The 26,676-nt window shown below is 48.4% G+C and overlaps 6 protein-coding genes across 6 annotated transcripts; 2 read left to right on the forward strand and 4 right to left on the reverse strand.

The window, feature by feature from the left end:
• Positions 1-1,628: 1,628 nt before the first annotated feature.
• Positions 1,629-2,268, reverse strand: Pmar_PMAR011919 (hypothetical protein; the record flags this gene model as incomplete). The annotated part of the gene is made up of 1 exon (XM_002774001.1): positions 1,629-2,268. The coding sequence occupies one exon, from the start codon at positions 2,266-2,268 to the stop codon at positions 1,756-1,758; it is 513 nt and encodes a 170-aa protein (XP_002774047.1). The 3' UTR covers positions 1,629-1,755.
• Positions 2,269-3,781: 1,513 nt separating this feature from the next.
• Positions 3,782-4,462, forward strand: Pmar_PMAR011920 (hypothetical protein). The gene has a single exon (XM_002774002.1). It carries the CDS (start codon positions 3,843-3,845, stop codon positions 4,197-4,199), a length of 357 nt encoding a protein of 118 aa, XP_002774048.1. The 5' UTR covers positions 3,782-3,842; the 3' UTR covers positions 4,200-4,462.
• A 6-nt stretch (positions 4,463-4,468) lies between these two features.
• Positions 4,469-6,520, forward strand: Pmar_PMAR011921 (dynein heavy chain, putative; the record flags this gene model as incomplete). Its single annotated transcript, XM_002774003.1, has 7 exons — positions 4,469-4,606; positions 5,000-5,125; positions 5,160-5,355; positions 5,609-5,765; positions 5,815-5,978; positions 6,253-6,384; positions 6,480-6,520. The coding sequence occupies 7 exons, from the start codon at positions 4,469-4,471 to the stop codon at positions 6,518-6,520; spliced, it is 954 nt and encodes a 317-aa protein (XP_002774049.1).
• A 2,555-nt stretch (positions 6,521-9,075) lies between these two features.
• Positions 9,076-10,035, reverse strand: Pmar_PMAR011922 (hypothetical protein; the record flags this gene model as incomplete). Its single annotated transcript, XM_002774004.1, has 1 exon — positions 9,076-10,035. One exon carries the CDS (start codon positions 10,033-10,035, stop codon positions 9,076-9,078), a length of 960 nt encoding a protein of 319 aa, XP_002774050.1.
• A 28-nt stretch (positions 10,036-10,063) lies between these two features.
• Pmar_PMAR011923 (retrovirus polyprotein, putative) lies at positions 10,064-13,138 on the reverse strand (the record flags this gene model as incomplete). Its single annotated transcript, XM_002774005.1, has 1 exon — positions 10,064-13,138. One exon carries the CDS (start codon positions 13,136-13,138, stop codon positions 10,064-10,066), a length of 3,075 nt encoding a protein of 1,024 aa, XP_002774051.1.
• Positions 13,139-14,401: 1,263 nt separating this feature from the next.
• Positions 14,402-17,988, reverse strand: Pmar_PMAR011924 (hypothetical protein; the record flags this gene model as incomplete). Its single annotated transcript, XM_002774006.1, has 4 exons — positions 14,402-15,197; positions 15,279-15,666; positions 15,828-15,898; positions 17,840-17,988. The coding sequence occupies 4 exons, from the start codon at positions 17,986-17,988 to the stop codon at positions 14,402-14,404; spliced, it is 1,404 nt and encodes a 467-aa protein (XP_002774052.1).
• Positions 17,989-26,676: the final 8,688 nt, after the last annotated feature.

Raw genomic sequence — 26,676 nt, forward strand, 5'->3', positions numbered from 1 at the left:
ATTCTCGCACCGTTTCGCCTGGCATAGTAAACACAACAGCTACTTAGTTTAGAGCAGGGTAGAGTTTTCAGTCACTCAGTTGAGTGGTATCCTTCTACGAGGGAGTTGGGTGAGACCGCGCCTGGCAGTGCATTAGCATCTGAAGGCAACGAGCTGGTGGCTTTGGTAGCTCGACTACAACGCCTCTTTGGGCTAGCCGCTACCAGCCTCCCCCGTAGGAAGGTTAAAAAAATGGTGGAAAAAAACCGTGCCTACACCAATACATTAATAAAGTGTAGTAGACAAAGACAGAAGGACCTTACATCTTAGCTTCTAGCTCAATCGTGAGGTACTCACTCTTGTTCATAGCGTCACACAGACCAGGGGGACAGGATAGTTGTGTCAGGGGAGTGCTTTGCACTCCCCGTAATTGTGGGGCTCCACTGAGACGCATTTTACGTCTGTTAATGGATTAACTCCGGATGTTCACCAACACTACGGAGGATAATACCAATAACACAGAAGATAGACTCTTCTTATCTTGAAGATCATTATTACACAACATCGCGCTGTGAGGGTCTGCCTCGAAGGACTACTGCAAATTCTGTAGGAAAGTTCCACTAGAAGTCGTTGTAGGCACCATCAAGCATGTCTCGTAAACCCAGCTACTCGCGAGGTGATCTTCATCTATAAGTTCACTGAGTGCCGATGTTCTCCACGCCACACTATGCATGTCGCTGGCTTACATGAGTTTTAACTTGCTGAAGCTCTGGTCAAACAGGTCACCTGTTACAGGCGAGAACTCCACCGCGATATGGATCCATCTTCATTTAAGGTATCGTGTAAGGTCACTCATATAAGATGGTCATTTTCAATGGAAATTTTACATCAATGTGCTCGACGACTATAATACAATCACTGTACAGGATCATCAGAAGTCTCGCCTCGTCGCCTGATAGGTCGCAGGGCTCTGACGTCGGGAATTTTCCAGTCTGCTCTGAAGTATTCGGATGTCCCATATGATGAAGAGACTTCGGGAAAACTCTAGGACTCTGTAGATCACACTGCACCTCACTGAGTTTCCCCATGCAGTTCTGATAATTGCGTTTCCTGGACTCACGAGAGGTAATCATATGCAGAACTCATCTATGGAGAGCAAAAGTAGTTTGCAAAACCAGCAATTGACCACTTGGTCGTCAGAAATTCTGCCCTGGTCGCCAATGATTGGATTCAACATGTGAAACTAGAATCCACTTACTGGATCCTGGGAGTGCTATTGGAACTCGAGAGAGGAATGTTGGATACCCCGATTGCCCGCTGGCTGCGTAACTTTGACGTACCAACTTTGACGTCACCAACGCTATGCTGATGACTCAGAATTTGGGAAGGAGCCTATTCCTGAGAGATGGGTTAGCTCACGATAGGGATCGGGGTTGAAATCTTCTGTTGAGAATCATGTCTTATATATGCTGTTAGAGGGGGTTACGGATCCCAGGTGAACTCTTGTAAATGAGATGATATTGTTGCAATGCGAGGGTAACTCTTGTCAGTATAGCTCGCCAAATTAGGGTGGCCCGTATTGTATCGTCAGTATGATGGAAGAAGTTCAGCAATATTCACAATCCCACTAAAATCAACACATGTCTTCTGAGCCATGAAAATGTTGAGAAGAACTAGCTCGATACGAACGATAGTCGTCATCTTGCCTTGAGGCTATACAAAAACTTACAAAAGATCCGTGGTCGCAGATGAATGCGAAGCAAATGTATGAGATGATCATCGTAAGAGGGATAAGATACTAGCAAACCAGGCCAGTATGGGATTCGATTCGGGATCTTGTACTGCGAGGTCGCGAGTCCTGAGTTGCGAGTAGTCGACGCTGTCCTGCGAGGGCGGGGTATCACTGACCAGATAAGCTGAGAGATACTTCAACACGGATAGCGAATCATCCTCAGCAACCATGGAAAGAACCGATCGGACATCGAGACCCTGAGGACCGAACGTATCCTTCATTACATACTGTATCAGTGTCCAGAAAGGATCATCAGCGTTCTCAGCCGCAGTAACTAAGGCTACTGGGATGTCAGTGTGATTGAATGCTGGAGAGATCAACTCGGTACGCACCCGGTCAACAAGCTCCTTCCACAGGACATCCTCATCGTTGTCGGAGAGCACAGGTAGGACTTCACCACTCTCGGTAAGGGCCGACGTCCTTAAACCTTCTCCCAGAACAGGGATCACCACATTCACCAGCAGAGCCAGAAGAACATATTTCGAGGCGATAGACATTAGTGGGTAATTTATCTGAGTTGAAGATCACGTGGGCGGAAGAAATCTTCCCTTCGGAAGTGAGGATCTATTCAGCTATTGTCAATGAATCATAGTTCCGGCAGGATCAGAGCACATAATGGAACTACACGCGTGATTCACGTCAACTTACGCGTTATTTTACGTGTTTTCAGAAAATTAAATGAAAATTAACGCGTACTTAATGCGTGAAAATACACGGGGTGAACGTGCGGCTTCAATTGGCGATATCACGTTGTGATAAGATAATCTTATTAAGATTAACTGCATATCATGATGTTATCATCTGATCGATTGCAGCCGCGCCGCGCGACTGATAACGGTGATTGGTAAGTGATTGTCAATCCTAGTCCAGGATATTTTATGCACTGAATAGACGTTATCTCGGCTTTCAGGGAAGTTAGCGGATTATACGCTGTGAGTATCAGCTCGTGGCGCCCTCGGCGCACGCGCTGATGTATCGATGAGCTATTTTAATCTATTGCTTTGGTCCAAAGCCTTTGAAGTCCAGAGTCTGGACAACTACTTTAGTTAACCACGAGACAGCCAATCGCAGTCTACTGTAGAATAATAATTATTGTCACCGAATAACGACATGTGCGTGGAGCACAGACCAATCCCGAGTCGGGATTCCCGACTTATCGGGAACATAATTAGAAACAGAAACAGAAACAGGGAACCCGACTCCTAAAGAGCTTGGGGAATACCAATCAGCCGGCCAACACGCTGCAAATACTCCATGATGCGTGGAGTTGATCTCTTAGGCCTCACGAATGCTTGTTATAAGACAAGGCGTTTGGGCTCCAAGCTCTGCGACGTTGCTGCAATTCCCGCATCCACAGAGTTGAGAGGAGTTCCTGAGGAAATATCCATGACATATTCCGATCGGGAATAGTCAAACTGAGATTCTACTCACCGTTCATCATCTGATTGAACATGAGACGAGGTGAAGTCAACAATGGCTTATCCGAGGCTGAGGGGGAAATACGTGATCTCCGATGCGAGCCATGGACGATAATACGAGTCTAAGGAAAGCACAATGAGTCATTGTCATTCTCAATGACAGACGTATGAAGCTCATATGTATTCGTACTAATAGTACGAATAGTACTATTAGTACGGTACTATGAACAAAGAAGCTACGTCCTTGTGCGTCTGCACAAGCTGTGGTATGCGGACACGTGCTATCGGCACGATGCCGAACTGCACTACAGGCTCTAGTCTAGGCAATCTAATAGCAAGGCAAGGAATCACTTTAATCTAGAGCGATTTCTTGTCTTGCTAGTCTATATTTAAGTACCATCAGGAGTAACTCCTTGGTTGTTATCTGCTTCTGTGGACCTCATTTATTCATGTTTCAATTCGTCTTAATAATTGTGCGCATTACTCGTCACGCATCGTGGCTTGTGCTATCCATTCACGCCGTGAATTTCACGGTTTCCATAATTAAGTTCATCTCGCAACACAGATACTCCAACAGAAATCAGAATGATTATAAAATTGATTCTCTCCGAGCAGAGAATCCTTCATCAGTCCAGCACAGATGATCACCGTGGATGTGTTCGAGGGGCTGCTGCCGTGCGCGAGATATTCGCGGTACGAGTTCACTAGCCGTAAACGAATTGGTGTCTCAGTCGTCTGTGACGCCAGAGGGTTTGGTCGATGGTTCAATTGATCGTTTTAAGCTTTTGCAGTCGTTCCGGTATTCAGTATTACGACGAATTCTGTCTATCCACCCCTCACCCATGCGCTTCTCTATCCTCGTCCTCGCCGCGACCATCATGACTGCTTGTGGTATCACTGAGAGAATCCCGCAAGAAGGTTCCCTACTCGGCCGTAGTCTCCACTTGCCCAATTGCGATAGTTGTCCAAACGATTGTCACTGCGACACGCACAGCTGTCATTGTAGATAGAGATGCGTCCCATACTCTCACATCGGTGCGGGATATTCTGGAGCATTTTTTTCTCGCTCATGGATCATGATCTGACTACATGCAAGGTTCTGTCGGTCTTGGTTCTCGAACTTCTCCAGCCTTTGTGATCTCTTTTCAACATTTTCCCCCGCCGTTTCGTCGTCTACGCTGTCCAACACTCGTCATTTTCACATATCTCCTATTTTCTCTCGTATTCAGATTGTACGCAGGTACGTCTCAAACATAACGTTTGCCGCTCGGCACCCACGATGTCGTTGTGTTCCGAGTCAAATGAGTTGATTCGACTCGAGTCTCGAAGAGCATCTGAAGCGCACATCTTCAACTCAACGAATAAGCTACGATTAACGACCATTCTATTGACTCAAGGTTTCCGGGATGTCGACAGGGTCAACCTTGCGGCTGTCTAATCAATCCGCTATACCGATATCGTACGTCGCGCTTTTTCCGTCTGGCCAATAGTCGCGTAAATGACTCTGTCACGGCCCACAAACCTTTGTTGATGAACCCAGCTAGGGCTGATAGCATAGAACATGTCAGTGGCCTGAGTTCATTTAATGAATTTCATTAGCCGGACTTCAGTTGATCAGTTCAACTGATTCAGTCGTCGCCCGAGATGCACGAAGACCTTCTCGAGTCTTGAGACTCAAGAGCCCGGAACTTAGCGCAGAATTTCTGACTATTGAATCGAGAACTGGGCTCGGTTTCTGAGGAAGTTTTACGGGAAAGGCTTTCGAATTGGAGGTTTTGGCGTATCGCTTGCAGAGCGATGGGTGTGTCAGATTAAGAAGATCAAGGAGCTCCTTGCTAAGGATAAGGATGTTTTCGAAGGGGATAATACGAAGAATATCTCCAAGGCTGGCTTTGGCCTCCTGCAGTGGGTGAAAGCGATGATCAAGTATCATGAGGTGGCGAGGACGGTCGACTCGACCGTCCTCGGAGAGGATTAACGAGGAGCTGAGGACGTTAGCTGAGAATATTGAAAGATTGAGCAAGGAGGAAGTTGAGCAAAGTGCGGTATTGAAGTCGTTGGAGGAGGAAGCGGAGGCGATGCAGAGGAAATTGGAGGCTGCATCGAAGCTGATCGATGGTTTGGCGTCGGAAAGGAAGAGATGGTCGACGGATATCACTCTACAAGGTGGGCAACTGGGCTGGCTGGGGAGCTGGGGGTAGCGCTCGCGGTGAGAAATGAATTTGTCAAGTTGGTTACTTGACTAACTTTTTGAGTTTAATAATTATAATTCATCAAAAACTTAATGTTTGTTCCTAATAAGGTGATATAGAATTAGAATGCTCCATATTTACAATGGTGGAAAATAAGATTGATATTATAAGAGTTTGATATAGAGTTTCTCTCATTCCAACCGGTTTTAGGGGTCGGTGTTGATTAGGTGATAAGAAGGTTCGGCTAGTTGGGGACTGCCTCCTTGGGTCGGCCTTTATTTCCTATGCGGGACCATTCAATCATCAGTTTAGAAATGAGATGCTCTACGGTGACTGGCTTGGTAGAGTCGTTGAAGCGGACATACCGACTAGCAGGGACTTCAAGTACGAATCTTGGTCTGTTGTATTTCCATTGGAGGTTTGTTCCCTTCAGATTGGAAGCGTTATTGACGTCTGATGTAGAGGTGACACTGTGGAGCTCTCAAGGGCTACCTAGTGACGAGCTCAGCGTCCAAAATGGCATATTGACGACAAGGACTAATCGATTCCCGCTTTGCGTGGACCCTCAGGTTGGCGGGGACGGGTGTACTTGCCGAGGTCGGCGTCCGAAGAGGATGTCGGTTTTAGATGGGGATGTGAAATAAAAAATGTGTGTTATTTTCCGAGATTCATGAGAATCGATGTGGAAATACATCGCATGAACATTGCTATAAACATGTGATGTGAAGAAAGTAACCTTTTGAGACTGTGATAGCGAAAAGTTGATCACTATCATTAATCTCGGAATAGAAAACGCACATCCCTCAAGTTTGAATATCAAATTGGCACGCAATGCATAGTGGTCTATCGCGTAACGCGATTCGCGTTATAGCTGATATGTTGCGGATGGTTTCGGATGATGAGGAGCAGCATGATGCCGTGGGTTTCGTCATTGCTCCTTGTTTGATTGACATCAACTTCGATCTTGAGAAGCTGAAAACCGATCAGAGGATCTGTCCGGCATGTGAGTCTTTCAAAAGCCAAACAGGTTTCACTATGGTCGATGGCATGCTTTATCGGGAGCAGCGGTTTGACGAAGTTGGCCGTATTCAATGTCAGTTAGTCATATTATCGACTTTGATAAATTGAGTGGTTTCTGAGAGCCATAAAAGGACTCATGCCTCTGGTAGGCAATTGAAGTCCTGGTTGCAAGGTTGGTGTTGGTTTTCCAAGATGGCTACAAAGTGTCGTTGGGCTAAGAGTGTATGTCCTACTTGCCAGCGAGTTGACAGTAATGGGCCTATAGAGGTTCCTTATTCTACTCGCTTACCCGATGCTAAGGCATTGAAGGCTTCAATTTGAAGCCGTGGCACCGTGTTGGTGTTGATGGCGTTGCTGTGAAACATGGTAGCCTATTTTTAACTGCGACTGATGCTTTCAGTGGCTATTTGGACTTCACGATAAGTTATCGTCGATAACTGACTCGACTGATGCCTCTGCCTTTATGAGAGGCTTATCGATCATCTTTGTGAGGAATGGCCTTCCACGAGAGGTTCAGACTCTGAACTTCTGAGTGATGGAGAATTTGGGTCTAAAATTTAGACTCTAAATAGGTTCAATGGTCAGTCTGGTGGTTTCTATGAAAGAAGGCATCGTTGTCTGTTAGAGTGTTTGCGACGTTGGCTAGCAGATTTACCTTCGGTTGAGTGGGCTGATGAGCTTCTTCTACAGAATGTTAAATGGATGATTAACGACACTCGAATTATCTTGAATATAGATAAGTCTAGACTAGAGAAATGAAATGATAAGACCAATAGTTTAGTTCACTTGACTACAATGAATGCCATGCACGCATGCTCACGTTCCTAATTGTAACAAGTGTCGGGGTATCGGTTGATGAACTCTAAGAACAACACAACAAGGGAACTCGAGCTAGAGCAACCAATACTACGACCCTAAGACAATAACAATAAGCGCACTACCTGCACTTAAGTTCTGTACGAATACCACAGACTTAACAGCAGAGTAATCGATATTGGGCTCATTCGCTATACTGAGGAAGGCGAAGGTTTGATGAGATTACAAGGGTGCAGGCAAACTGGACCCACAACACCTCGTCCCCCCCAAAACCTGAGCCAACCCTCAGACTTCACAATAATAAGGACGATGACAATAGCTGACGGAAAGATAGAGTCTAGCAAAGGTCAACCGAGCCACGATACATGAATATCGAGACTACGGGACAAAGAATAAGCAAAAGATCCACTTTCCTAATTGGGGCCACGATAGCTCCAACGAAGTCATTCACAATGGAACAAATCGGGGCAGACATCGAGTACAGAATGAAAACAGCTGACATAGAACTCTTCGTCGTCCCCCGACTCGAGCAAAGTCGGAACATGGATCAATATCCTCGGGTCGTGCAACATACCAAAGGCAGAACAAATGGCTATAACCGATACCATAAAGTGGGGGAATCAGCCCAACGGTAACCACTTACAATCCATACTCATAGATAAACAAACCACCAGTGTGATCACAAGCGAGATTCCCATAGCCGTTTCAACGTAAACCAGTGTGGCGCGGCTCCACCAAGAACGGGAGAAACGGTGAGCACCTCAAAATACTCAGTGCGCATTCCGAGAACATCAGTGTTCATCCGAATCTCGCAACCATTCCTTCCGAGGTCAAGGACCCAGAATCCAGCCATGCAGGCGTCCCTGCAAGCATCGAATTCGAGCCCCCCCCCCAGTCGGATGCGCCTATTCCAACATCTTGTGCGTGTGTGCACGTGCCATCCGCAGCTACACGTGTGCACAGCCAAATCCGTTGCACACTAACAATCATAACCCACATACTTCCTCCACGGTCAACAAGACCATTGCAATAATACCGACCAAAAAGTAGAGATAACAGGCATCAATATAACATAATCCAACCTCGGGAAACCAAAATAAGATAGCCCCAGCTCTCCTCCCCTCTAAAATGTTGGCCATAAGGGACCTCATTTTAAGACCGGTCAAGGGGACAGAGCAAAGACCATAATAGAAACCAGCAAACGGCGGTCATACTCGATGACATCAGCCGAACAAAAACAGAAGTCAGCAAAGATAGTGAAGTAGGTGATAATCCTACTCAGCGTAACCACCACGGGACGTATAACGCTCGGGGGAGAAACGCGTGGGTGCCCTCGGAGTACGCATACTCCGACGAGGCGCTACAGAATCTTCTACCTGCTCTGGACTAGAAGCCAGCACATCAGCGTAAGTGCGAGTAGACAAAGTCGAACCACCACTACGAGCAGAGACTACCGGAGTGTCTGTCGCGGCCGGGGAGCTTTCCAAAGCAGGGGTAGTAGGGATCTCGTCAGGAATTACGAGATCAGTAAAGGACTCAATAGTCGCTTCCTCTACTTGTACCTCAAGGGCAGGTGCTGGATCTGGACCTCGAGTCAACGGTAACGTCTCATCGGTACCAGAAGATGTTGTAATCGAGCTCGACAAAATAAGCTGAGACGTATTCCTAGCGGGGTCTGTAGAGACCGGGGCGTCCGAGACCAATCCAGAACCCAGACTTAAAGACGGTGTCTCGCCAGAGTCGACTAAAGTTGGCGAAACAGAGAGCAGCTGCTGACGCTGAGCTGAGATCAACACAGAAGGGGCGCTTAACGTTTGCCTGGAGGAAGGCCCAGAATGACCTAACAACTGCTGAGCAGTTACTGCTCGAAGTCGGCTGCAGGGGCCGACACTACATGGGTGGGAGTGGAAGCCGAGAAAGGCAGTGACCTTCTAGAGGCACCACATTCCTGCGAAGCAGAATCCAGTCCCAACGAGGAAGAATTACCAGAGGACTCCAAACCAGCAGGTACCACAGCCGGCCCAGACCTAACAGTAGCCTGGGAAGCTGCCCCACTCGTGGCAGGAGACCGGAGAACGGCAGACCCTAATTGTACAGGAACTGGAATAGGGGTTTCCAGTCTCGGCACACCGACCTGTGCAGAACCAGACGATGGTGCCTCCAGTCTCGGAAGCAGATCATCTCGTCTTTCTGCTAAAGGGTCAAGATCATCACCATCATACACATAGGGAATGTCGACCAACCGAAGATTAGCAGGAGCTTCGACGTCCGGGACAACCGAAGATCTAGCAGACCGTCTAGAAGCAGCCGAGCGAACCAACTCATCACGAAATGGAAACTGCTCTATACGCGGCCCCTCTTCTACGGGAGGATCCAACCTAACAATGCCAAGCTCTACCGGGACATCGGCAGGCTGTACCGGATCGGGAACTATATAGTCAGTAGAGATAACCTTCTCTTCCTTGGAGGGGTAGTGTCGAAGGACCACCGTCTTCAAGTGTGTTCCCGGGACGAACTTAGCAATATACCAATTCAACTGCCATCTCGGTAATAACTTCCGACCTGGCAAATTGTTAGGATGGTGTATCCTCAGCCTTACACGTTGTCCCACAAAATGTCGACGTGCAGCAGCAATCTTCTCCCTCTCTTTCAGAGCTTGGAACCCAGCACCATGAGCAGTAACCCACTCGTCGACATTGTCCTCGATACAAGCCCGAATACTAGACAAATGGCGCTGATAACCTTGTGGATCAAACACGTAATCAACGTAAGGTTCCAAAGCTGGGAAAAATAATGTAGGCGGCTCCCGCCCATACATTAGGAAAAATGGGGCAGACCCAGTCACACTATGAGGTGTAGTGTTGTAGGCCCACAACACTGACCGTAAGTGATCCTGCCAGGTATCCAGTGGATACTATGATAGTATTACTATCCACCCTCGTCACATGAGTCCTCAATAAATTGAGAATGGTGCTGTTAAACCTCTCCACATGACCATTTGCATTGGGATGATAGACCGAAGTACGAGACTTAGCTATACCTAGCTGAGCCAAGACGTCCTTGAACAGCTGCGACTCGAACGCACTCCCCTGGTCTGAGAGTATCCTAACCGGGGGACCATGAATCGAAAAGAGATTCAGTAGGGCCTTCAGTGCCTCCGCAGCACTCTCACCTGCCACGGGGACAGCTTCGGCCCACCTCGTGAAGTGGTCCACCACTACCAATAGTTTAGATACACCGCTTCTGCCGGGAGCCACCGCAAGGAAATCGATAGCTACTGTATGCCAAGGCGAACCAACCGGATACGGGACATAGGGCAAGTGGGGTAGCAAGACATTCTTATGGGGTGCACAGCCTTCATAGTGCAACAAGAACTCACTAATATCCTTACTCATACCTGGCCAGTAAGCTGTACGTCTCAACCTTGCCACCATATGCTCTCGTCGAAAGTGTCCCGCCTCCTCATGAAACCGATCTAGTGCTTGTCGTCGGAGACCTTCGGGGACCACTGGAACAAACCTCGAAGTCGCCTCTTCATTAATCTGCACTCTTCGTACCAACAGACCAGAGTCATGAACCCGTAGGGTCAGCCAAACTCTCCGATAGGGCCGATACTCTAGATCCTTGAGCTCATCCTTCGCTAAAGGCTCTCCTGTCCGGACCCTGTCTCTCACTACCCGAAGAACAGGATCCAACTCTTGCTCACGTACCAAATCAGCTATTGACCATTGCTCACAGAGGGTGAGAACACAAGCAGGGGCAAAATTGTCCTTCTCCATCGCATCGGCCTCCCTGCCCTCAGTCAATACTTTGTCCGTCACCAGGGCAGGTGTACCTTGCAGTTCACGCTGGAGTGCTCCGAGATCTGGCTCTGCCACTTTGTCGTCGGATGTAGTAATCCGGGACAAGGCATCAGCTACGACGTTGTGCTTACCCTTCTTGTAGAATACCTTAAATTTAAACTGGGACATACTAATGAGCCAGCGTTGCACTTTCGCCGTCGTAGCCGTCTGTATCCATTCCAAAGGCTTGTGATCCGAAAAGACGACCAACTCCAAATGGTAACCCCAGAGCAACGGTCTGAACCGTTCCAATGCCTTGAAGACAGCATAGGCTTCCCGCTCATACACCGGCCAGACTCTCTGGGTAGGGGTCAGAGACTGGCTGAAGAAGGCTAGAGGCCTTCCGTCCTGCTCCACCACGGCCCCTATCGCTACATCGCTGGCGTCGGTCATGAGCTGAAATGGTCTCGAGAAATCTGGGTAGGCTAACAAGGGGAGACTGGCTATCCACTGCTTCAGGTCATTGAAGGCCAGCTCTTCCTCCTTGCCCCACTGATTTCCGAGTTCCACAACCTTGTTCTTCGTGCAGTAGTTCACAATTTCATACAGACACCGAGACCTATCCGCAAAGTGCGGGACAAAATTCCTATAGTACCCTGCCAGCCCTAAGAAGGATCGAAGGGCCGGGGCAGTCCGAGGTAGAGGCCACCGTAAGATAACCTCGGCCTTACCCAAGTCGGGACTCATACCAGTACTATTGAACATGTGACCCAAATAGGTCACTCGATCCTGCATAAACTCGCACTTCTCAGCAGCCACCGTCATACCAGCCGCCCGTAGAAGCTCAAAGACGATCCTCAAGTGCTCCAGATGCTCTTCATCGGATCTACTAAAGATCAGGACGTCATCAAGGTAGACCCTCACAAAAGGGAGGTGTTCCAGGATGGCATCCATCAATCGCTGGAAGGTAGCCGGGGCACTTGCCAAACCAAAGGGCATCATCACCCACTCATACAATGGGAAGCCTGGACCGGGGCAGAAGGCGGTCTTCCGTTGGTCCTCCTTGCGAACCGGGATCTGCCAGTAACCACTTCTCAAATCGAGAGTCGAAAACACTCGTGCACCAGCCAGGTGCTCCTGTACGTCGTCTGGCCGGGGCACAGGGTACGCCTCAGTATGGCATGCCTTGTTGAGGTTCCTGTAGTCAATACACATCCGGACTTTACCATTCTTCTTCGGGACGAAGACACACGGGAACCTCCATGCCGACGTGCTCCTTCTAATAACACCAAGCTCCTCCATCTCCTTCAGTAAGGCCGAAATCTCATCCCGATATTTGTGAGGAATAGGCCTTATCCTCTCACAAATCGGACGAGTCGTCCCAGTCTCGACCGAGTGCTCAGCTTGAGTACAACGTCCGGGACGTAGAACGAAGAGGTCCTTGAACTCCTCACATAAGTCGGCAACTGGTTGTTGCACTTCCGTAGGGCTCTCACATATATCTGGTAACTTGACCGTCTCGTCCAGAAACTCTGGGACCGCAAACCGTAAGGGATCTTGGCATATATCATCTCCTTCGAAACCATCTACATGCTCCCAAGCAGCTGGGGGCCACTCCTCTCCCTTAATAAGCTCTTTCCCTTTCGGCTTAGACGTGCCGGGAACTCTAGCCTGTGATTCGGCCGGGAGCTTCAAGTTGGCTCTCTCTAACTCCTCATTAGTCATGAGAGGCCCATCCGCTCTCAGGCCGGCACACCCAGTCGGGGCAGGGCAAATATCACAAGGGCGATCGAAGGTGGAGACATCCAAATGGGCAAATGCAGCTGCACATCCCACGCAATAATGTTCTGGCTCTCTCACACAGTCGATTTCTATCTCTTCTTCGGGACAAGGCTTCTCGCACCAATCCTGAACAGGCACCGAAACCGTACCCTTCGACGTATCACTGTAGGCCACATCCTCGCCCACAGCCTTTCCCGATGCCTCAGTATTGGCCTTGTCCTCAACCAAGAATTTTTCGGTCTGGCTTCCTATATCGACCACACCTGTGACCACCTCTTCCTCGGAGTCAACGGTCTGGACACCTTGCGTTACCAATCTCCCAGTAGTTTCTAGCACTTGACGTTGTTGAGCAGCCATCAAAGCTATCCTTGGAGACACCGGCTCCGTCACCGAAGGAGGACCGCTCAACACAGAATCTATATAGGAGGTTGCGTTGCCACCCTGGCAACACCGCCTCGACCGTACACCTCTGTCAACGGCGTCCAATGCATCTCGCATCAACCATGGAATACCAGGCGGGCCTGCCTTCGTATTCCTACCAATAATACGCACCGGTTTCTCCGAATACAATATATCTAGCTGAAAATATTTTAAGAAGTCGTGCCCTAAAATCACGGGGAACGCCAACGATTCTACAATAAAAGCTGTAATCAAAAAGGGGATACTCAACTCATCAGCAGTGGAGTATAGATGGGCACCTGTACGGAGTACGGGCAGTACGGAGTACGGTACGGAGTACGGAGCCGTAATCCGTACCATCCTGTGGCTCGGCCAGTACGGAGTACGGAATGTGAGACTGTTTTATCTTCAAATCATGCTTAAGATAAGTGCCGAAACTCCAGCATCCTAAACCCCTCCGCGCGAAGTGTTGCGTTATGCTACGGATGCATTAAATGCGTTGCATTTCGCGAACTCACGAACACACGAAGTAACACGTATGCCCAATTTTCGAATGAGCACGCATGCGCGTTACTTGATTATTCCTTGATTACTGCCTAAGCCCGCGGTTATTCGCGGGCTTTTTGAGTGGTTCTACCTGTCACTGTGATAGACGCAGGTCGACAGTCTCATTTGGGTTGTAATGTTGCGCTGATATGAATCGGTCCGGGTTCACAACGTGAACTTCACGATAACTATCCTACTAGGATAATCCTAGGTGAACTTCGTGATATTTCATCCGTACTCCGTACCGTACTCCGTACGAACCCGAGAAATATTCCGTACGCCGTACCGTACTTTTGCATGAAACACGGAAATTGCCCATGTATACAGTGGAGCGGGCTCTCTCCCCCACCCCTGTTGCTATAATCAGATTAATCGCTAATGTTGCCACACCAATAATCTTACAAGAGGACTTATCTATTGTAATCAACGACGGCCCATTCACGGAGCTAACTTCGCAGCCAGCAGGAATCACATCACGTGCTACCATCGTGGCACAGCAGCCAGTATCCACGAGACAGCGAACAGGGCCAACAGACTGAAAATTTGACACAAGTTGTACAGATAAGAATAGACCAGAATCATCTCCAAAAGGGTACAAAGTCAATGTTTTCTTATGATCATCAGGGGTCAAGACTTTAGCGACTGGCGACCGCGGGCTGCTGGGCGGCCGCCCCGCTAATTTCCCTGTTCCGGCGTCACACCCTTCTTAATCTTCTCCAGCAGGGCTGAACGCTCAGGACACGAGCGGGACAGGTGTGCCTTAGAACCACAGATATTGCAACCCTCACTGAACTTCTTATGAGGACAGTTGTAGGATGCATGCTTCCCCTCACAGAGCCCGCACGGCATCAGCTGTCTCCTGGGCTGCGTGGGCCCTGCACGCATGTCCTTATCCTTACGACCAGGATCTTGTTGAGCCTTGAGGATGTCCTTCAGGGAGCCAAGCAGGGCATTCTGCGAAGTATGCATAGCGTTGATAGCCTTAGTCTGAGATTCGATAAGCGAAGCCAACTGCTTGTCCTTGTCTGGGGAAGGTTGTGCCACCGCCCCGGGGCACGCATGCTTATCCTCGGGCACGGCCGCCGCAGCGTGCTTGGCCGTCCGAGACTGCTTCCCTCTGTAATCCTCTATAATCTGGCAGATCTCAGTGATACCCTTAGGTCGACGTCTTCTCAAAACCGGCCTGGCTCCCTCCGGGGCACAGGCAATAAGCCGATCCAACAACATACGACTCTTAACCAAAGGGGGAAGTTTCCCCTCCGCTGGTAACATCTTGTCGTACTCCTCCAGGGCCCGCTTCAAGATGGCCATGAACTGACTGACATGACCCTTCCCGTCCCAAGATAAGGCGTGGAACTTCTCCAGGGCCTCATCGGGACGAATCAGGTCAAAGAGTTGTAGCATCATCTCTCGATCAGCAGCGAAGTCCTTCTTGCCAGCGTTCTCATCCCAAGTGTCAAAATAGGAATCCCTGAAGAAGCTACCCAATCTCTCGGCCATCATGTGCTTGTTTCAACCGGCCGCCCTGGCATCTGCCTCGAACCTTCGGAACCAGATCCTTAGGTCGGAGACTCCATCATATCTTTCCGGCATCTGGGCGGTCACCACTTGCAACGTCTGACCAGTGAGGAGAGGCGCCAACATGCCTCTCGTCTGTGATAACTCGGCCTGCTTGTTGTCCTCAGCCGACTCAGTAACCATACTTTGATGCTTCAGTGTTGGGGTCGCTTGAGGGGGTGACCTTTCCTCTAACACGCGGTTATACTCTTCAACTGAACGCCTCGCCATCTCGGCCGCCTGCTTAGCCGCCGCCTCACCCAACTCAGCACGAATGAACTCGTCATAGGCCTCCTGAGCTGCCTCCTCAGGATCACGACGCACCAAGGGGGCCCGAGGGCCCTCCCCCTCCGCTCGGGACAGAGTGGGGGTAGCACCAGAAGCTGAACCAACCATCTCGTAGTTGTTATCGTTCGTAACAAGGAGCTGCTACCAAAAAGGTGTCGGGGTATCGGTTGATGAACTCTAAGAACAACACAACAAGGGAACTCGAGCTAGAGCAACCAATACTACGACCCTAAGACAATAACAATAAGCGCACTACCTGCACTTAAGTTCTGTACGAATACCACAGACTTAGCAGCACAGTAATCGATATTGGGCTCATTCGCTATACTGAGGAAGGCGAAGGTTTGATGAGATTACAAGGGTGCAGGCAAACTGGACCCACAACACAAGGAGACGCACAATGCGTGGCGCACAACTGCTTGTCTACGAATAGACAGTCAGGGAACATCAGGAGCCCTCATCATCGACTCCTACAACATGCTTCCTCAACGGTGGCGTAAGTTACACTGCGTAACCAGCCTCCCCCAGACATGCTTCAACGACCTCTAGGTGGTGAGGAAGGTCGTACTTATCCGAGAGCGTGGGCAAAGAGGTCTTGCCCAACGTGGCAGTGTTTGGGATAGACGTGTCACGCCGGCAAGGGTACTCCAACCGTTGAAATTCAACGAAATAACCAAAAAAAATTTTCAAAATTAAAAAAAAAGGGCAACAACTCGAACAGTTGTCGAGTGCCTAAGTTGACTCCAAACCAAAGCTCAACCATGGCGAAGAGAAACCTTTGTTTATGCGTGCAACTGTGTGAGGGCATAGCTAATGGCTCAAGGACACAAATAACTCCTAGAGTGCAAGGATAACCATTCTCAGTTACTTACCTGATCTGTGACAGCTCTTACCGTTGGCACTGGTTTCTTACACTTATGGAGGTTATATGCCTCTGTGGACCTCAGTTTCTCGTGTTTCAATTCGTCCCGAGTCAGGACTTCCGACAATAGTGCGCATTACTCGTCACGCATCGTGAATTGGCTATTCATTCACGTTTTCCATAATTGAGTCTAACTCGCAACACAGATACTCCAACAGAAATGAGGATAATTATAGACCTGATTCTCTCCGAGCAGAGAATCTTTCATCGGCATCAGTCCAGCACAGATAATCACCGTGAATGTGTTCGAGGGGTTGCTGTCGTGCGCGTGACCTTTGCGGTACGAGTTCGCTAGTCTTTAGCGAACTGGTGTCTCAGTGAGTTTGGTCGATAGTTCAATTGATCATCGCGAGCTTGTGCATCGGTTCCCGTATTCAGCTTTACGACGAAGTCTATCTATCCACTTCTCACCCATGCGCTTCTTCATTGTTGTCCTCGCCGCGACCATCATGGCTGCTTGTGGTATCCGTGAGAGAATCCCGCAAGAGGGATCCCTACTCGGCCGTAGGCTCCACCTGCCCAATTGCAATAGTTGTCCGAACGATTGTCACTGCGACGCGCGCAGCTGTCATTGTCGATAGAGATGCGTCCCATACTCTCACATCGGTGCGGGATCTTGTGGAGCCTTTTCATCTCGCTCATGGATCATGACCTGACCACCTGCAAGGTTCTGTCGGTCTTGGTTGTCGAACTTCTCCAGCCTTGGTGGTCTTTTTTACCCTTTTCCCCGTCGTTTTGTCGTCTACGCTATCTAACAATATCCCCATATCTCCTATCTTCGATCGTATTTAGATTGTACGCAAGTACGCTCGCCGCTCGGCGTCCACGATGTTGTTGTGTTCCGAGTCAACTCGAGGAGCATCTGAAGCGCACATCTTCTCCTCAACGATAAAGTTCTGATCAACGACAATTCTAATGACTTAAGGTTTTCGAGATTCACAGAATCAACCTTGTGGTCATCCAATCAGTCCGCTATATATCGATATGGTGCGTCAAGCTGTTTCCTTCTGGTCAAGGTGGCTGATGAAATTAATAAAGTGTATAGTACGAATTTTGGTGTGGAGAAGTACTCGAAAGAGCTGGATAATCTGCGTACTAAAGCGAATCTCCAAATCATTTCTGGGGCGTGGAAAGCACGAGTGGCATCTTGAACGTAGCGGAAGCTGGTTGAAGCAGACATCCCAACGATGCTATCGGGGCACCAGTAGCAATTCCCGGATCCGAAATACCGAAGACCGTACAGTATTCGGAGGAAAGGTGGAGCACTGTTCGCACTGTGGGCCGGAGGTAGATAAGCCTCGAATGCCTCGACCACTCGCAAAGCATCCCTCTTGTGAAAACGGTACTGATGGTAGAACTCATCGTCGCTGATGGCATAGACTGGATTGATGCAGTCAGCCAAAGGGTGCTCGACGTTGTCGACCTGCTGTTGCTCGGCGAGGCATACTTCATTCAGTATATCAACGTACTCGGCCACATTGTTTGTATCATCCATAGTGAAGTTTAGTGTATGTATTAGAAGATGATTCTCGGACAGAAAGGTATGGAATGCACCGAGGGTGGTTCACTTTCGCGCACAAGATGAATCTTAAGATTCCAGTGAGTTTGCAATATCTCGCTTAGTTCGTACCAACTGAGTAAGTAAGTCTTACTCTAATTCTTAAAATTAGTCCCCTTACTCTCAAGGCTGAAGGATCAGTGAAACGTACTTGGAGTATTTTTTAAGTTTGTTAGTGTGGGCTTCTAAGCTTAAAATTGGCCAATCTAAAAGGGTTAGTGAAAGAGATCCATTGTCAGAATCGTACAAATGATGGGACTGACTCATCATCGTCTGATCCGATTATCTACGAGTTGCCCGGTTTCATTTTCTTTGATATGAAAGTTTGATTGATATGAGATTTAGAGTCTTATATGATGTAGTTTAGTCTTAACGGCGACGACCTGTGCGCCGATGGTTGAGGGGACAGTGCGTGATATGCGTGCCTCGGGTCGGGTTGACGTTGAGTGGGATGATGAGCCCGGTATGATCGAGACTCTTGATTTCTGGGTCCGTCATTATAGATCAAGGCTTTGCTTTTTTTACCTAGAGTTATCATTTTAAGCTCATAATTTTCAAGTTTATAGCATGGTAGATTTCGCACTGTCTGTGCGACAAAGGTGTCACCACCTGCTTGTGCATGCGTACGGATGCTTTAGCTAGAATCGGGCATGCGGGTTCGGTGCAATTCGTTGTTGCTAAGTGTCAAGAATGTCCGTAGCCATCTTGGCTTAAATTCGAGTTGTGTTGTGATAACCTTCGTTAATCCTATCAAAAGACACTTGTAGCAGAAGCCCTAGGAGAAAGGTATAGTACTAGCGTACTACGCTAAGCGTAGCCAGAACGAACAGCTGGAGCAGACCAGACCACCCCATTCCCTCCTAGCAGGATCCACTCTTCACCGCGGGGCTATGTCCAGCGACCGAACACTACCACTGCCGCGGCGGACCACGAGCTTCATCTCCAGGACTACATTTCATATTTCGGTGATGTTCCAACTAGTACTAAAGCACTCCGGGAGTATTGTGTGTGCGCAGGAACTGATTCTCTAGGAATCATTCTCCCGAGACTGGGCGTTGTTGTAATCATACTGGACGAATGATGGGCTTACACTTGAAAGTTGCTACTATAACAAAGACGCATGTATATATGATTTTCCTGAACAGTCAATACAAGTGCCGCACTTCGTCATTCATATCGGATAAAGTCTCGTCTTGTAGCCTGCTAGGCGCCAGCGACCCTGGGCCAGGGTCCATCTGATCTTCTTCACTTCATTCGATCGATCTGCATCGGCCTCCTTGTCTAGGTTGTGTCGAGTATCCTCATTGCGACGTTACCAAGCTCATTTTTTATCCTTGCCTGTCAAACACCTACCGGATTTGGTGAGGCTGCCTTCGCTGTCTTGACCCCGTCTATTATCGATGACGTTGCACCATCCTCTCGGTATTTTCTCATGTCTTTCATTGTGGGTTATTCCCTTGGCTACGTTGGCTTTGGTTTCTCTCGCTCATGATTGTTATCTGGCAGGTAATATATGCCTCTGTGCGGCTCAGTTCGTCGTGCTTCAATTTGTCCCAACAATAGTGCGCATTACTCATCACCCATCGTGAATTGTGCTATCCATTCACGTTTTCCATAATTAAGTTTATCTCTCAACACAGATACTCCAACAGAAATCAGAATAATTGTAAAACTGATTTTCTCAGAGACAGAGAATCCTCCATCTATGCCGGGCAAGCGTGGATTATCGCCGTGAAATTCACGGCGTGAATGTGTTCGAGAGGCTGCTGCTATGCCCGAGATATTCGCGGTACGAGTTCGCTAGCTTCGAGCGAATTGGTGTTTCAGTCGTCTGTGATGCCAGGGAGTTTGGTCGATAGATCAATTGGTCATCGCGAGCTTGTGCATCGGTTCCCGTATTCAGCTTTACGACGAAGTCTATCTATCCACTTCTCACCCATGCGCTACGCCATTCTCGTCCTCGCTGTGACCATCATGACTACTTGTGGTATCACTGAGAGGATCCCGCAAGGAGGTCCCCTGCTCGGCTCTAACCTCCACGTGTCTAATTGCGAGAGTTGTCCATACGATTGCCACTGCGACACTCACGGCTGCCATTGTCGATAGAGTCATTATCATGTCCTCACATTGGTGCGGGATCTTCTAGAGCATTTGCATCTCGCTGATGATCATGACCTGACCACCTTCAAGGTTCTGTCGGTCTTGGTTGTCAAACTTCTCCAGCCTTTGTGGTCTTTTTCACCCTTTCCCCCGTCGTTTTGTCGTCTACGCTGTCCAACACTATTCCCATATCTCCTATCTTCGATCGTATTTAGATTGTACGCAAGTACGTTGGCCGCTCGGCGTCCATGATGTTGTTGTGTTCCGAGTCAACTCGAGGAGCATCTGCAGCGCGCATCTTCTACTCAACGGTTAAGCTCTGATCAACGACAATTCTAATGACATAAGGTTTACGAGATCTCAGCAGGATCAACCTTGTGGCCATCCAATCAGTCTGCTATATCGATATGGTGCGTCAAGCTTTTTTCTTCTGATCAAGGTGGTTGATGAAATTAATAAAGTGTATTGTACGAATTTTGGTGCGGAGAAGTACTCGAAAAAGCTGGATAATCTGCGTATTGAAGACAATTCTCATGCTGGGCAGATAGATGCACTCATCACCAGCACTGAGTCGTAGGTGAATCATAAAACCTATCTCCAAACGGTTTGGAGACAAATGGTTACCATTTCCGGCGCGTTAAAAGCATGAATGGCATCTTGAACGTAGCGGAAGCTGGTTGAAGCAGACGTACCAACGATGTTATTGGGGCACCAGTAGCAAATCCTGGATCCGAGATACCGAAAACCGTACAGTATTCGGATGAAAGGTGAAGCACTGTCCGCACAGTTGGCCGGGGGTAGATAAGCCTCGAAGGCCTCGATCACTCGCAAAGCATCCCTCTTGTGAAAACGGTACTGATGGTAGAACTCATCGTCGCTGGTGGCATAGACTGGATAAATGCAGTCAGCCAAAGGGTCACCCTTTAAGGGTGCTCGACGTTGTCGACCTTCTGTTGCTCGGCGAGGCATACTTCATTCAGTATATCAACGTACTCGGCCACATTGTTTGTATGATACAAATTGTATCATCCATAGTGAAGTCTAGTGTATGTATTAGAAGATGATTCTCAGACAGAAAGGTATGGAATGCACCGAGGGTGGTTCACTTTCGCGCACAAGATGAATCTTAAGATTCCAGTAGCTTTCAAGGACTCGCTTAGTTCGCACCAACTGAGTAAGTAAGTCTTACTCTAATTCTTAAAGTTAGTCCCCTTACTCTCAAGGCTGAAGGATCAGTGAAACGTATTTGGAGTTTTTTAAGTGTGTTAGTGTGGGCTTCTAAGCTTAAGATGGGCCAATCTAAAGGGTTAGTAAAAGAGATCCATTGTCAGAATCGTACAAATGATGGGACTGACTCATCATCGTCTGTTCCGGTTATCTACGAGTTGCCCAGTTTCATTTTCTTTGATATGAAAGTTTGATTGATATGAGATTTAGAGTCCTATTATAGGACTACCAACCGATACCATACCAGATCGACAAAGGAAGAATCTGGACTCGACAATTTCGTCCTCGAAGAGAGCTTCGACTTCTTCACTGAAGAATCTTCAGTAACCTGAGAAGGCACTGGGAACAGGATTAGAGAGTTAGTAACTACCTTCTTCAATTAACCCGAATTCACCAACCATGTTCCAGTACCCTTCATAGACATGGTATACCCAGTCTGTTGATTTCTCATTGGCCAGTTCACAAAGTGAGGACCTTCGTGTAAATTTTGGATCTGATACCGTATTGCTAATACGGTTCCAATAGACCCGATCAACTAAGCATTCATTCAACGGCCATAACCTCACCATGACTATGTTGTTTACGAACTGGGCAAGATTCAATCTCTCATCATTGAGGCAGTTCGCAATTTTCTTGTGCCAACTCTCAACCACATTTGTCGTGACCTGAAGTGAAATGAATTCCTTGATTTCGCATCCCGCGATTCAAACTTGGATTACCTGTGCATTGGTGAGTCCTTCAGCCGAGAAGTATAAATTCGGATATCCGCACTTCGCCGGGTCTAGAGTTTCCTTCAAATACTTCTCGGCTGTATCGCACAATTCCTTTGCTTGCTCAATGAGAGCTGAGCTCAACATCCTGTACACCTCGTCGGCGGGACTCGTGTGTAGTAGATATAGCGTGTTCTTCACCTATCGATGGCGGGCTGTCGTATGCAATCATTGCATTGCATGGTGATATCAGTATCATACGGAAGTTGGTTAGACAAATCCCCAGGATACTTACCAGATCGTACGATAAACCGAAGATTTTTTTCTATCCTTTATATTCTTTGTCATGTGGAAGTAACATCGCCCTACGACAGAGATCCAGTTTAAGCGAGACCCTCGCTGCGAGAGCCGGATTCGACAGTCTCAATTACCATTCCTGGCCTCCGGGAGCACTCGTTTACCAGCTTTCAGAGCCCCCTGATGGGAATCGTGGACAAGAAATGGCACACATTCCTCAAGATCCAAATTTTCTGATGACAGCTGTTTGACGAGCCAGTCCAGTTTTTGCAGGGCATATATATACGTTGAAAGGCGATCACATGGGAAGATCACCACAGGGGAGACCAACTCAATGGATTGCTCAGTGAACAGGAGTGAGGGTAGAAAGGGTGGCAATCACATCATGTGATTCACATGGGAGGGTCACCAAGGGGATTCGCTCTATGGATTGCTCAATGGAAATGATCAAGTTCGAACGGATGGCAATCCCATAGGAGGGTCACCAAGGGGATTCACTCTATGGATTGCTCAATGGAAATGATCAATTTCGAACGGATGGCAATCACATAGGAAGATCGCCAAGGGGATTCACTCTATGGATTGCTCAATGGAAGTGATCAATTTCGAACGGATGGCAATCACATAGGAAGATCACCAAGGGGATTCACTCTATGGATTGCTCAATGGAAGTGATCAATTTCGAACGGATGGCAATCACATAGGAGGGTCACCACGGAGATCCGCTCTCTAAAAAGGAACATTCTACCGGGATCTTTATGCCACCTAGATCCCAATCTATCAGCGACAGAGCGAGACGTGCCTCTCGCAGAGCCAATAGCTCACCTCCTTCAGGAGCCGATGTAGCCTCCTAACCGTTAAGAGCGTCTCCCGGTCAAGCCTCCCCTAATGATGCGATGGCTGGTGCGGTTGAGGCAACGCCTCCTACCGACGACGAAGGTAATGTGATCGTTCAAGCTTCCAACCGAGCGGACCTACCACAAAATCTGGCAAGTAGTCCCCAACCTCTCGGGCAAGGGCCTGGTTCTATCACAACCGTATAGTTGGAGGAATGACTCACGGGATTCACGGAGAGAGTGAGAGACATGATGTTTACCGCGGTGGCGGAAATAGTTCACAGTAAGTCGGAGGGGCAGAGGGGGAGGACTCAACGGGAAGGGGTTCGTTCAGACGACTTCGTGAGCGCGGATTCCCCAGCCGCTAGCTCAGGATTCCTGAGTCAGGAAGCTCGGAAAATCAAGAAAAATTATTCGGTGGAGAGCAACACTCTCCAAGAAGAGAAAACCACGCCTCGAACGGGGTAGTAGCCTGTCAAGAGGGTAAAATCCAATTGTTATACTTAGACAAAATAAGAAAGAAGTGCCATAAGTTGGCCAAGAAAGATGAAAAGTTTGCTGGAAAAGCCGGGAAAGGTCCTACGATCATCACGTTGCGACGTGAAATCGAGGAAACTGTGGAGGACCATGGGTGGAGCATATTATCTTATTTGATATCCATGTAGCCGATCCGTCTGGGACGACGTATAAGACGTCCTAGGGAAGGACTTCGATAGGACAATTGATCGAGGCTCGATTGGATCGAGATATCGAAAGTCGATCGATTGTTCGGTGCTAACCAATCGAGGATGCTGCGGGGGGCAGACGAATCGATTCGATTCGAGAAATCGATCCACCTCGAGATTCGAAATCCATTGAAAGGCTCTTCTACGTCAGCATTGAGGGTTACTTATAGGGTCTACAGCACCTATCATATTATTGCGACAATTCAGGATGCCTTTAGCAAAGCACTTCCTCGCGAAGAAAAAGTAAGGGTCGAGGCTGGACCGCTCAGTTGATAGCCACAGGCACTGGAAGGCTGTCTGATTATCTGACTCGGATAGACTCTATCAACGAGATACTGAATACCCGCGCACGACCTTGCTGTTCGCCCGAGGTGAATCGATTCGCTGCGGCACGCTGCCAATTGCGGCGAGAGCCAGATATTCTGCAGATGCCGACTCCCCGGGTCGGAAGGATGGTATTCCCCGGGTTCGGTCAGATTGCGCGTTTTCCTCGAGCCTTGACGAACCCTCGAGATTGTTCTTCGGTAATTCAGAAGAATATTATCCAAATACTATTCCTGAGCATAATCCACAACGCAAATTCAATATCCCTAGTAGCCTAATAACCCTAATAGTTATCGCACATAGCATAGGTTCTAGAATCCGGATTCTTTGCCCCGCCCCTAAATTACTCAATCAGCCCCTAAATTGCTCAAATATGCCACACGCGTTCTGAAGTTGGATAAGTCATCCGCTATCGTACCAGCTTCTCTGAGACTGACATACATGGCACAGTCTCTGTCTCAGTGGCCCATACCAGTGTGCTTAGCTAATGAATGTAGTAACGTGGTGGAGTTCAATACGCTTAGTACGTGTTCGAGGCGGCCAAGGTCCGTAGATAGCACGGCTCAACACAACGATGTGAAACTAGATTGATCATTGCGTCTGCCAAGGTTTCGAAACATTCAAGCCAGTGGTTGGTCAAGTTCGAACATGTATATTTGAGACGGCCAAAGTCAGTAGATAGCACGGCTCAACACAACGATGTGAAACTAGATTGATCATTGCGCCTGCCAAGGTTTCGAAACAGTCAAGCCAGTGGCTGGTCAAGTTCGAACATGCATCTTTGAGACGTCCAAGGGCAAGCGTGACGCACAAGAGTTTTCCTCAAGATGTCATGGCAGTCAACAAAGACACGTGACATGCTTGCAGTGAAGCTTCAGGGACGCTCGGGTAGCTTGAAAAGTTAGGGGCCGGTACGAGTCATCTAGGGGCGGATTGAGCAATTTAGGGCCGGATTGAGTACCTAAAGGGCGACGAATTTGGGGGCGCGGATGAGCAGGTGCCGGGTTTCAGTGGTTCCATTGTGCGCATCTTTTCGAAATAGAAATATACAAAAAAATGCCGGAGCCCTGGATCGAACTGGCGCCCCTTAATCGAAGGAATCGATTCGAGATCGATTCTCGGTTCCCGGTATCGATATTGGACCAATCGATTGTATAACTTCTGGGACCGAATCGATTCGAGATCGAGCCTCGAAACTCGAAAAGTTCAGAAGTATCGAGTCCAGCTACGGATCGAGCTAGTATCGAGTCCAGGCGTTATGGAACCGGACCTGGAACCGGACCATGGGGGGTAGATCTGCTTTCAGTCGGTCGATGATCTCCTCCATGTTCTCAGTCCTGTCCGCTTCAGAGAGCTCAGGGAACTACTCCTTGGTATAGTACCGCTTGAGGTGTCGTTGTAGAGCTGCAGCATAGAGGGCAGGGTGCTGACCTGTGGACCAGCGTAGTTCTTGGAGCTGTTTCAGGGCTTGGTGAGGACGCACATGATCAAATATCTTCATATCTTACCTTCCCCGAAGTTGACCCTCTCAGCATAAGCATCCCAACCAGAGAGAAAAGGTTACTTTAAGTACAGACCAAGGCGTTCTGCTTGCTGTTGAGTGCACCATCCGGCGGCAAGGGCACATTGTTCATAACGTCGTAGCCAATCCTCAAAGCTACCGGAGATACCGTTGAAGGCAGGGGGTATCGAGAGACTAATCCTCAAGGGGGCGGCTTCATCAGCCTGGGGGCGACTATCACCAGTATTATTCGTCGTTGGGCTCGTCGTCGATCAACAAGGAGCTGCTACCAGACTGTTGTGCCTGTGATAAAGACCGTGAGCATCAGACTTATTGAGAAATAGTAAAGACCGTACGAGATTACAAGATATGCCTGTGATGCCTCCGATAATTGATTTCGATACGAAGTCCGTAGCTCGATACCTTTCGAGTATTTTACGTGTTTCAGAGAATCTTATTTGGATCTTTATCATCGGTTTGTTCCATCACTATAACTCCACGATACTGGATACTGATACGAGTTCTGGTAGAGAAAGCGATGTTGGGTTGAACGAGAGTTCGTCGTCGATAGGCTATCGACGATAGCCTCTAATGAGGACTCTGTGCAGGGAGAAACCGTGTTATTACACACGATGTTGCTGTGTTCCAAGTCAAGTCGACGAGCAGCTGAAGCGTGCATCTTCTACTCGACAACTGAACAGAGGTTATGGGTTACACAACAAAACTTGAGCTGCTCAAGCTCTGTTGTGTTATTCATAATCTCTACATTTCGTATCTAAGTGATGTTAAACAATTCAACTTAAACTAGTACTACTGTACTCGCGGACTATCGCGCTTGCGCACGGATTGATTCTCCCTAGACTCGGGCGTTGTTGTGATCCTACTGAACTAATGACGGGTTTTAC

This window comes from Perkinsus marinus, assembly GCF_000006405.1.
Source record: "Perkinsus marinus ATCC 50983 genomic scaffold scf_1104296958712, whole genome shotgun sequence".
NCBI classification, from domain to species: domain Eukaryota; phylum Perkinsozoa; order Perkinsida; family Perkinsidae; genus Perkinsus; species Perkinsus marinus.

Excerpts from the sequence above, each read along its gene's own strand:
- Pmar_PMAR011920 (XM_002774002.1), top strand. The coding sequence starts at position 3,843 with ATGTGTTCGAGGGGCTGCTGCCGTGCGCGAGATATTCGCGGTACGAGT.